Raw genomic sequence first — 12,765 nt, 5'->3', positions numbered from 1 at the left:
CAAAAAAAAACACTAAATGGTACTGTTACCTTAATTATTGTTTTTTAAATTCTTAAAAAATTTTATCTAGTTTTTTTTCTAATGTTCTTTTTTAATTCATTTTGTAATAGTTTTTTTTATAATAAAATTTTTATATATTTCACATGTTTTGTTTCCATTTCTTACTTTTTTTTTGGGGGGGGGGGGGTGGAGAAGAAACTCCATTAGCATTTGCTTGATTTCAGAGGGAAGCACTAAATTGGCTGTCGTTTTCGTTCCCCAAATGGATGTTCAACATGGGCAATATCCCTAATTTATTAAGTTCAACAGCTTTATTCCAAAATTATTGTTTCATTAAATGCCAATTATGTATAGATGTATATCATAAGCATGGTAGGATTGCTGCACTGGTGCATTTGACTCCAAGGCATCACATATAGTAAAGCTTCTTTTGTTATACAAAGTGCATCAAATCTCGTCTCTGTTGATGATGGGAACTGTTACCTCCCCATTTTCCCCAGCATACGAGAAATGCTGGGGAAAATGGGGAGCCAAGGGATTTCTAAAGAGTAATTACTTTTGAACATGGAATGACCAGTTTAACGATGAGCTTACTTGTTAGTGAAGTGGTGACTCTCCGTTCAACCTCGAACTCTGATTCGAAAGCTTTTGTTGATCCTCTATTCCTAGTATCGACTACAGAATTTGCGGCAAGAATTGCGTTACAGTCCTTTGATATACGTAGGACATGATGATAACATGTGATTCTTGCACTGCAGCTTGAATATATCGCCTCTTGAAGTATGTATCTTTCAAATAGTGGATGTTTCTTCTTTCTAAATATATTATACAAGAAACAATCACTAAAGCTTTTAAAATTTAGGACTCATTCTGAATTCAGTGCGTTTGTGAAAAGTAATTGTGAAAATGAATATGAATAGACTTGCATATTTTTTATTATGTATAAAATAAGGAAATTCTATTTGTTGCTGAATATTTGTTTCTAATAGACAAATACTAATGACCTGTTGTTCTTTCTTTTCAGCCGTGGCCTTTCGGTTCAATTTTATGTCATTTGTGTACCTCCTGTGCCTACTTGTGAATCCTCTACTCTCTGGTATGCATTTTGAATTTAATTTTTACCAGTTGTTTAATTAATTATTTTCGACTTAGTTTCCAATTTCGTTTTTTCGACTTAGTTTCCAATTTACACGATGATTGATTGTTGTATAATGTGAAATCAAATAGTTGCAATCCTTGTTGCGCTATGAGATTGATTAAATTCATCGTTCCATAAAATTGTCGGAACGTGTTTTAAGGAAATATATGCATGAAACGTTTAATAAGCAATGGGCCTGAAACCGGAAAATGTTTATTGTTGTTCAAAAATATTCATTTTAATTGATGAGATATGTCTATCTTTAAGCTGCTTTTTCGTGAAAGTTCTCTGATTAAAATGGAATATAACATTTACTGACCGGAAAACTGATTTCAGTTAGGATGCATCCAAACGCAGGCTTGAAAGACAGAATCACATAAGAAAATTCTGAATAAAATTCTAAACTTTTTTAAGATAGTGACAAAAATTTAATAAGCGGTAATATATGTGAACGAAAGCTGAAAAATAATCACGTTTTTATTTAAGGAAACATCATAAAATCAAATGAGTTGATTGTTATAGATGTTCCTATGTTAAAGTGATATGCCCATATAAATCCATAAATAAATTTATTATTTTACTTTATTATTTCATATCTTTTATTTAATTATACTCTTATAGCTATGTTTACTTCGTTTTATCAACGTTTCAGAAACCCATTATCGTTTTTTCAGAAACACAGCAGTTTTTATCATTATTTTATAGATAAGAGATTTTCCAGAACGTTTTGAATTCTGGTCAGTTCAGTGCAAGTAAAAACAATTTCATTCGAATGCCTAGCAAGACCGAATTTGCTGCTGAACCTTATTTCACTTTTCTGCTCTTTGTAGTATAACTATTTTTAAAAAATCAATGTTTGATTATTAATCTAGTTTGATTTTTAAAAATCTATTCAATTTTCGCAATATTTCTTTCTAGCTTGAAGCTTCTTTCTAGTTAAATTGAACGATTCCCCTCGAAAACAAAAGTAGCGCTTTTGTATTTCACTGTATATATTCGAAAATGAATGAATCAAAATGGCTGAAATTTTGAACAGCTATGTTTTAGTTTTGCTTTTTCCAATTAGCAGCAACATTTTTATGTGTTCCTGTTGAAAAATTATTAGCATATAAATTTTGAAATTAATTAAAATTATGAAATTTTGTTTATTAATTAATAAATATTTAATTTAAATTTAAAAGTATGTGCATTTTTTCCTTTATGTAATGCAGTTATTAAATGTCAGCCAGGAATTATTGTAATCAATTCATCATGTTTTGACATATTTACATCCAGCAAAACTGGCAATCTTCAATTAATTTTGGAAGCCTACATTTCAGAGCAGTGGCTGATTTATCATCTACTACTCTGAAATGTCAAATGTTTGATATCAAAATTTTATATTTTTCGAGTTAATTTACTCCTGAAAATAAGAATGTGTTTTTTCCAAAATTGGGATAAAAAAATAGAAAGTCTGTATGAATTTTAGTACGAATGCAATCTCTTGTACAAACAAAAATTATTTACACTTTTCGCTATCATTTTTCTAGAACGACAGAAAGCATTGCTTTTAATAAGGGATAATTACATAACAGAATTTGCATGAGAAAGAATGCATTACCAGTTTGTATCTCTAGATGATCTACAGCATCTGCAGCGCTTTTTATTAAATCCACTAGCTTGAATGCTGAGTGGGGGTGGGGTGGGGGTAATGGCAGTGCCAATCGCCAGTATTGTAAAAGTGAAATCTTGGTGGAGACCATTGACTGCTTTTAATTTTCTCCGTAACTGTGAAGTATCTATACTATGTACATAACATAAAAAAATTATCTTTAGTCTTGATTTCATACTCGATGAGCAAATGCCTTTATCTCTCTAAAAGGCAATAAAGCTTGCCGTCGTAGAATATCGGCAGTTTTCTTCTGCATTTTATAGTGCGGCTAGTGTCGTATGAAGTCAATACAAGCGTATAGAAAATCATTTTTTTTCCGGGGTCGAAGCATCACTTGCATGGAGAATCTATCATATTTTGAGCTGCGTCATTGATACTTGTAGTTCATACCATCATATCATTGATCACTGCTGACTGTTTAAATTTATATCCATCTGCTCGCTGGAATAGATGGCTATCTTGATTTATCTTCACACTAGCACTATCAGTGTAGGAAAGAAGGAATGGAAAGTCATCGCTGCTGTGCAGATCAAACCCAACATGAAAATTCAACAGTGTGAATAGCGAGGGAGAACAAATGGCAAAATTTAATGTATAGAACGTCGTCCAGATATATCAAACATATTTTCTCCCCTTTGTTTACGTTTATTTGATTAGTTTTCAAACCTGTCCTCCCCGAAAACGGATATCATTATTGGCTAGCAATGTATTGTAGAATCTTGTTTCAAATATTATCAAATGCTGGATAGCATATATCACAGACTATATCCAGAAATTCGTATGATCACAGCTTGCAAAATGTGTGTAGTAGGAGACATTACTCAGGTAATACTTGAGAATTTTTACCGAATCGGATAAACTTCATTCGGGTGAAGATCCTGTGTTAAAATAATTTTGCGCTAGAAAAGATATTAGTACCAGGATATGCTAAGAGATATAATTTAGTTATATTAAAAGCAAATAAAGCAATAATAATAAGCTAGTTAATGAAAAGCATTTAGTTGAATTTTAAAATAATAAACTAACACTGGAATTGACTTCTTGGTCAACTGATCACACTTAATGCCACTCCCATCAAAGTGATCTTTTACTTGATCTAAAGTAATCTTTGCTTTTGATCCGTGGTAATCTGATTTAATTAATTAAGGCGCGTGATTTCAAAGAAAATAAAAATCCTAGTTGTACAGAATTAGTTTTATTATTTAAAAAATTAAAGAAAAAATTCATTTCATTATTTAACATAAAACATTACCCAAAATATGAAAAAAAATATAACGTATGAATAAATCTTTTTTTACAGAGTGGGACATGTACAATCCCACCACTTAACTGCTTCAAAGTATAAAACATCAAAATAAAATGTGTCTGTTTTTATTACAAAATACTGTATTCACACAATAAAGCAATATATACCATTGTGAACGGCAAAAATTTACTGCCTCACATACTGCAATAACCTGAATCACAGACACACACACAAACTTACTGATGCGTTTTAAAATAATTTTTGCTTATTTATCATTAGTGCTTAGAATTGCCAACTGAATAAAAAACTTATAATAAAATATTAAACTGAGCAACTTTTCCAGTTGAGTTAAAGTATGCTTAAAAATCTAAGCAAAACGTAAGACACTTTTTTAATTCTAGTTCCAAAGCGATAAAGTGGTACATTAATATGGATTTTTAGATGAAACGTTTTATTTTAAAATCGAAATAACCTTCATGCATTAATAAATAAACGTTTTTAATTAGGGATGAATTAGGATTTAATTCAGTAGTAATTTACTGAGGATGTATCAGTTCAGTGTTTCAGACAGTCGACAATTAAATCTGTTATTGTCAGATCTGTAAATGTTCTCTTTCATTGATCAAATATTGATTGAATTTCTTGTGACATTATTGAAAGAATTTGAAATGCATTTTAATTTCAAGTACAAAAAAAAAGAGGTTTAATTTAATATAACATATTGCGGTAAACCTTACAACAAGAAACCAGTATTAAAGAGTATTTAAAAGATAATCATGTACAATCAGAAAATGTTTATATATTTATGCATTTTTAAAATAAAACGTTTCTCCTTTTAAAAAAATAGAGTCACCTCTACGATATCAATTTTTAATTAAATAAATAAATAAATTGATTAAAATTCGTTATGGACTTTTATCCTTACAAACATGGAATATCGGAATTCAAGTAACTACGTTTATCAATGAAATGCTGTTGCATCCAGAATGAAATTTTTATAAAGTGTCATTTTTAATTTCGTTCTCTCTGGTTTGGTTTAGTTTCTTTTTACTAGCTGACATTTTTCTTTCATTTTCAGCGCCTTCTCCTCGCTATCTGAAGACTGTGATAGGTCTGAGCATATCCTTTTGTCTGTGCCATGTTATTTTCCAGTCGGTGATGCTGAGCCTGGGAAACTATGGTTCCCTTATAGATTACTGTAAGTTATTTCAGGTGTCTTCATACTGAATAACCAAGTCTGCATATTTCAGGAAGGGTAGGTAGAGTTCACCTAGACTAATCGGAATCACTCCACAATGTTAGGTTGGAAAATACTTTTCCTTTCCCGAGGGTCATTAGCGACAATTAAATTATTTTCGTCAAATCTCAAAATGTAAAAGAATCGCCGACAGTTTGGAGATATTTTACAGTCATCGGAAACAGAAAAGTATCATTATATTCCGAGAGCCGTTTTTGCCAAATCGCAAACAGTTTAGCGATGTTTTTTTACTGCCCTCGGAAACATTCTTGTCAGCCATGGTAGAAGATACAGGAATTCCGAATGCTTCCGCAGGGACTATTCCTACGTTGATGCAAGTAGGAGTGATGCGTTTCCCCTTGTAGGCGTTGTTACAAGAAAGAATCGTCCACCAATGTGTCATACTGAAACTCATACTGAAGCTCATCAACTCAGAAACGTTCTTAAATTCATTGTCGGCTGATAATCGTGCTGCGTTTTAATAGTTTTAAACGAGCAAATTATAAAGAATATTCATCATTTCTTGTTAACATAGACACGCTTTTCTAATTGTGTTTGTTATGAGGAAAATAATCTTTGTTCAATTCGTTAATTTATGGCAAGGGAAACTGCACTTTAGTAAACAAGATGTGTTTTCTCCTCACGCATATTGAAGTAAACCAAAGGATACACTTCAGTATAGAGCGTTTATTTTTTATTTTCTCCGAGACTGACTCGGCTGCTCTGAAGCAAAGACGGGAATATTAGAATGTCGATTTTTTCCATATTTATACTTCATTTTACCTTCCCGATTTATATTCCGTTTATTTACATATTTTTTCAATTTTAGAATCATGATAAATGACCTTGGACGAAAGAGAATTGTAAAAGCTCTTTTTCTGAAAATAAACTACAGCCAATCGGAGACGGGCAGTTTGTAGGATCTGCTTCAGTTAAAAATCAGGGCTTCAGCAGCTGCGTCAGAGTCTCGGCTTTAAGAGCGATTGTTCTAGACAATCCCTCTGAAAATAAGGACTTGTAGCTTGTTAAATCCGTCGTAGTTTAACTTCCTCTCTATATTATCGCTTGGTAGTTCGGAAAGAAAGATACTGGCCAAGGAGGACACCAGCTGCAGGGCTGGTTGGGTTAGCGCTTCTTGCTTGGACTTAAGCCTCTCTCCGTTTCTAGTTGAAATTAAATGATTAGTGACGTATTTTTTTTAATCTCATAGAATTCAGTTGTTTTTCATTTTTTAATAGTTTCTTTTTAATATAATTTCTGTTTGTTATAATTAAGAATTAAAAATGAAGAAAGTACGATGAAAAGAATATTGCCTGGAATGCACTATTGGTTTTTCTCGTCTAACCACGTTTGTAAATGTGGGACCTGTTCCAAATTATCTTTTTCGGCATTAGTTTAACGATAAAAATTATTTGTTCTCCTAAAGTGCATCCCCAATTATGAGAATATTTCATGTATTCTCTTCTTTTAGGTAACTGGAAAGGGAGATTATATGCCTTATTCGGGTTTCATCGCTACGACTCCATTAGCATCCAAGATGCTCTGCGCCTGGCAGGGCTGGACTTTTGGGTCATGTTCGCCTCCGTCGGCGTGTTTGTAGCCATTGATAAGCTCCAAGCAGTTCAACAGACCCCGCCGCCGGCGGAAAATCAAGATCTATCGGATGGGGATATCATCAGAAGACCGGTGCGAAGACGCAAAAAACGGAAATCCGAAGTTCTGTACTGGACTGGAGAGGCGTTTGTTCTCTTCTTCTTGGCTGGTGCAGGGATTCTGTATCCCTCCTTGTCATCTGCTGTTTATTTTCTTGTGTTTTTAACTGTTTGTACATGGCTGTCGTGCAATCGAAAGATTGGTAGAAAGTATCTCCAATCGAAAGTACCTCTTTTAGTGTATTGTGCCGTGCATTTTGTGAGTATCTATTTATATCAAGTTGACTTTGTTCAAGATTATATTCCACCGGAAAGCCTTCCTGCAAGGTATGTAGACTTTTTTTTTTTAATTTTATTTTAGAGGGGGGGGGGGGATATGCGAAATATTCTTGTTGACAGATTAATAGTTACTGAAAAGCTACGATCTTCACCGTCGTACATGAAATGACGTAGCTTTTGTGCTGGAAAATGAATTACATGCAATTACAACAAGATGATGTTCCTCACTTTGGAAGGATGCCTCTACCCTATCAACTTGAGTTGATTTCCAATTTAATATCTATTAAATTCTAATCTCTATACTTTTCTTATTTTAGTTCTTATGTGGCACAATAAGGTGAAATGTCTTTTGGGTTCATTCAACCACTCATTCCACTTAATTTAGTTAAGGAATTATAATGCAATTTTTAAAAATGAGTTTACTAATATGATAAAAATTAGAAGGCAGCGGATAACTTAAAGCTTGAAAAAGCTAAAGTAGTTATTATAACATTCAAAGACATTTGTCTATAATTTGCAAACGATGATAAAGAATTAAAATAAAATTTGGTAAATAATTCTGTTTAATGTTGTTTATATAGAGTAAATTTGATTTATGTCCTTTTAACATTAATAAATATTTTCTTTTTTAAGTTAAAATATATTTTGTTAATTACGAGGCATCTGAATTTAAAATTGACTAGTCGAATTGGAGTATAAGATTTTTACTCTTTGGCAAAAATATTTGAGACTAAGCATTAACATAATACTTATTAGTATTTAAAAATAAAACGTACCTTGAGAATTGACGCATATTCTGAACATGAAAGGTTGCGAGCAACAAACGTTGTTTGCTTGTTTTTGTTTTTAAAAAAATTTTCCCACTTTTTACAGAATGATTTCATTATGACTAACTTGAAAAATTTTATTATGAAAGAATTCATCTTTGTAATACCTTTTCGTATTTCGCAATAGATTTTGCAAGAGAAAGCAACCATTGTTGCTCCTGAAATGAGGATATTTTGAAACAAATGTTGATAAAATTTAATCTCTAACATTACTACGAGAGTCCAAAACTCAGTCCACGCGCTACCTCCAAAGACAAAGGATAATCTAATTAGCATGTGTGTTATCTCTTTATTAAAAAGGTTTTTATTTGATGATGTTTTATTAAAAAAGCTAAACTATGAATTGCTGTGATGTTTTCAGAAAACTGCCATGTCAGTGTTTGATTCTTCAGCCACATGCCTGACTATATTCACACATAGAGGCGATTTATCAGTTAAGACATCAATCATATGAATCTAATTTAGCGCCTAATGATTATAACTGAATTCTTCATCACAAGATATTCTTTAACGACCAGTTCTCGTCGTTTAACGGTAATAAAGTTGTGAAAAATTATGATCTAGTTATAGTCATTTCGTTAAGATGATTGTGAGAAAAGGGAATAATTTCTGTTATACGGGTTCAGCTTAAAAAGAATTTTCACCATAAGTTTTTTTTGTGAAATATATGAATAAATAAATAAAAATTATAAAATATATGAATTCTTAGCTTACATAAATAAAACGTAGACTTTGGTGCCTAATGCGCTTGCTTAATTTTTTTTTATTCCAGTATCAGTTCTCATTTGCTGGTGGACTGTTGATAAATGAGCATCATCGAATTTTTGTCTTTGGGGAAGGGGGGGGGAGACCGCTGCAGCATTAAATTTTGTGCAAAGCTTGGCATTCTTATGTGGAACCGAGCAGCAAAATAACGGTCGTTCATTGACGACAACCCATACAGGTAAAGACACTGTATGGTCGCTTCAAAGAGGGCGCGCACGTCAGTAGAAAGTGGAGAGCATTCTGATTGGCACTCAACATGAAATAGTCTTTGACCACGGAAGGATACTGACGATCCAGAATCTTCGAATCACAAGGAGAGGAAACTCACTAGAAAAGTGGGTATCAGCATTAAATCAGTTCACTTCATTTAGACTTGAGGACATAGGTTGCAAAAGAAAGAAGTTCATGACAAACGACACGAAACAACTCTGGGGATGGCAAGGGGATGCTAGGGACTATAATAGGGATTGCAACTTCCTAAACATTGTGATCATTGGTTCCTGAGTTTATGGGCCAAATTGTTATCATCACAATGAAAATACCTTAGAGAGAAAAAGCAAAGTAGGTCCGTCGCTAACCGAAGCCATGCTGACCATCTTTTTTTTTTTTTCTTTTTTTTTTACTTGAATGGTGTGATACGAATCATCATGAATAAAGACCACACGGCCCAATCATTCCCAAGGAGTATTATTAAGATCCGCTGCATCTTCAACAGGATGCTGTGATATGTAAGCGAGCTTATCTTCGGACAACGGGCAATTGGCAGTTTCATCACAATAACATACGGATATATTTTCCACGCACAACATATCTATGTATCAGATTTTCTATTCTCCCGATATGTCTGGAACTTTTCTCAATTAAAGAAAACCCGAAAAGGGACCACGTATAATATGTAACATTACTTCTTTTATAATTCCCCCCCCCCCGTTTAACTTAGTAGCAGCGACGTAACGACTGTATGGGCTATAGTTGACGTAGCCAGCAGATTGGATAAACACCGAGAAAGTATTCTCTTTAGGTCTAATTGTATCATTTAAATCTGTTTATATTTTACCTTTTAGTACCTTATCTATGCTATTTCTTGATAGACCACATGTCGGAAATTTAATATTTTGATTTTCTTTTTTTTAGATTAGTTGGTCTTCCAAACTTAGTACTTCATAACTGCTCGTCTCCAGATCCGCGAACCCTTATTTTTCAAGGTCATTCGTGGGCCATTTACGCCAGTCCTTTCTTTGTTCTCAGTTTGTATTGCTTGCTCGCTTTAATTATTAGGAAGCAGTTAATAGCTCCGGTAAGTACATTTTTTTCTCGTCATCTGTTAAAAACAATAGAAAGAAACGTTTCATTAAGACAAGGATGACAATTTGAAATATCTTTTGGACTTTAACAATGATACAATATGTAGCAAAAATTGTAATGAAAAATGATGATTCATGATTTCATTCATGAGTTGTTTCAAATTAAATCATTCACACTAGAAATTTTTTTTTTAACTCATCAAACTTTTCAAACACGGAATAGGAAGCGTGAAAAATAAACAGATGATAATTTTGTGTTCTAGATCTTTGTTTGGAAATTCAAAGTTTGGAAAAATTTTAATCTTGGAAAACTTTTTTTTTTCCTTCAGATTTGGGGTTATTTGATAAACAATGAAGTCCAGGAAATAGGGTTTCATTATGGTTGAAAATAAAATAATGCCGTAATTTTATGTAAATTGGGTCATCATAGTTTTGTAGATGTTATTCGCATCTTGAATGGTTTCTCAAACTCGCATGTTAAATGGTTTGGGGAATGTGCATAACTAGGAATGATATGCAAAGAAATCATTATCCAATAGAATTCAACTTTACTAATATTCATCTGTATCCAGTTTTAAACTGCTCTTAATTATCGATACTTCATTAAAAATAATGAAACAGCAGCAATGAAGCGAAAATAAGGGTTTGTAGAAAATAATTTTACCATTGCCCTTTTTTTAAAGTTCAAAATAAATGTACCTTTTGCTTTTTATTCTTTATTTAAGTTTAAACAATTTACTCTCATATGTTAGATACATGCTTTTGAATATTTTTAGTAGAGAAAAGCCGGTTTCTTTACTTTTGTCTTATGTTTAGGTATAATTGATATTGGATATCTTAGGTAATACTAAATTTTGTAGCCTATTGCTAATCATCTTAAAATTTGAGTAATTTATGGATTTCTAAAAAAAATTAATAGGAAAAGAAAATAGCATGCAGATATTTTATTTATTGTTTATTCTTAAAAAGTATTGGCTTACAATGGCTGCCTTTGAATTTCAGCAATGATAGCTGTTTAGAAGAACGAGTTACGATCAATTTATAAACAATCTCATTATTTATTTATTTAGTCATTTAATGTGAATCTGTTCAAAAATTCCCTTTATTAATTTAAGCTTTCAGTTAATTGCATCATTTGCAAGAAATCGACATATTTACATTTTTTAAATATGTAATTAGCTCTTACGTGGTTTTGAATTGCTATTACTTATGAAATTTGAAAATATTTTTTTGTTCTTAAACGAAAGCAAAGAAACTCTGTTTGTAACTTATGGTAAAAAAAAAAAAAAAAAAAAAAAAAAAGATGAAACTTTTTGCCATTCAATCCGAACTATTCATAGCTGTTTCATCTCTCGACAAAGTAATGTATTATTCATTATAATCATTAAAACAAGAAAAAAAATATTTAATAATCGAGAATTTTGATATAAAAGGTCTCCCCAAAAAGTGAAACTTCCATTTCTCTAAGAAATAAACTTCCAGTTACAAAGTTTCATTAAATAAAATAGGCAGTTGTATGAAAACATTGTGGCTTCTGTAGAGGTTGATATGATAAAGGCCAAAAAATTAGATTTTTATGCGTCTATCAATAATAAAGAAGCGCAATTAATAAAATTACTTTTCAGAAATATGCTTATTTTTAAATTTAGATGAATACAGAAACATTTTCATACATAAATATTTGTTTAGTAATACATCATCTAATCTTCATGATTTTGAAAAAATTTGCTAACTTGACATAATTTTGCTCGCTGATTAGTCGACAGTTGCCATTTCGACTTTATTATTAAGATAAGAGAAATTTTATATATAAAATATCTTCCACAAGTAGTGGAATACAAAACAAGAAACATAAATAAATAAAATTCCTTCTCACAGTTTTTTTTTTTTTTTTTTTTTTTTAAGAATGATATATTTCAGTGACAAGAGGAAATGCTGACGATTTATTTTGTATGTAATCATAATAAAGGCCTAGTTGTGGAAAAATGCTAACCTCGTTCCCCGAATTTCCGGCATCATTCTACAATTTGTATTTACAGAAGGATGCTTACTTCCTCGGAGAGGATAAGACGTTTTTTAATGATATAGAAACTTACCTTTTGTTATGTTAAAATATGAACTTATATAAAATAATAATTCATAATAATTTTTGTCTATTTTGAATCAATATCTGATTACAGTATACATGTACAAAAAAAGTTTTTATTCAGTGGTGAATTTCTGATTTATGTATGATTAAGATAAGAACGTATTTGTCTGTATTACCTCAAGCTGTACAATGTAATTAAAAAGCGAAAATGTTTTGCAATAATATATCGCTTTTATACATATTGTTGTTATCACCAAAAATTCTTGATTTTTCTTATGGATGTATTTCCAAGATATTTCTATTAAAAATACTTATTTGCTTTTAAAATACACGTGAAAATTAAAATGTGAAATACGTAATTATTAACAGAACGCACTTTGCTTGATCGAATCTATTGAAAAAATTTTCTTCAGATGATGATGACTGTAAAAATATTTTTTTTTTTTTTTTCAGGCGGTCGATGAATGTAAGTACGACCCTCCCATGTCACGGGCCGACTCGAAACAGAGCTCTCAGTTCTCCCAGAGCAGCGTGAGGAGAAGAAAATCGTCTAGAAGAGCTACTCGAAACGTAGGTT

General features: G+C 31.7%; 1 protein-coding gene across 7 annotated transcripts in view; it reads left to right on the top strand.

The window, feature by feature from the left end:
• LOC129971451 (piezo-type mechanosensitive ion channel component 2-like) overlaps positions 1-12,765 on the top strand; it is a 171,791-nt gene that overhangs the window by 76,606 nt on the left and 82,420 nt on the right. For all 7 annotated transcript variants that reach the window (XM_056085226.1, XM_056085225.1, XM_056085227.1 and 4 more), the window contains exons 3-7: positions 1,025-1,096; positions 5,114-5,233; positions 6,744-7,251; positions 9,930-10,092; positions 12,642-12,758. In XM_056085226.1, coding sequence (XP_055941201.1) covers positions 1,025-1,096; positions 5,114-5,233; positions 6,744-7,251; positions 9,930-10,092; positions 12,642-12,758 — 980 coding nt within the window. The remainder of the gene's footprint in view (positions 1-1,024; positions 1,097-5,113; positions 5,234-6,743; positions 7,252-9,929; positions 10,093-12,641; positions 12,759-12,765) is intronic.

This window comes from Argiope bruennichi, chromosome 6 (genome assembly GCF_947563725.1).
Source record: "Argiope bruennichi chromosome 6, qqArgBrue1.1, whole genome shotgun sequence".
Lineage (NCBI taxonomy): Eukaryota > Metazoa > Arthropoda > Arachnida > Araneae > Araneidae > Argiope > Argiope bruennichi.
The sequence above is the reverse complement of the archived record's forward strand: the minus strand, read 5'-3'. Positions and strand labels throughout refer to the sequence as shown.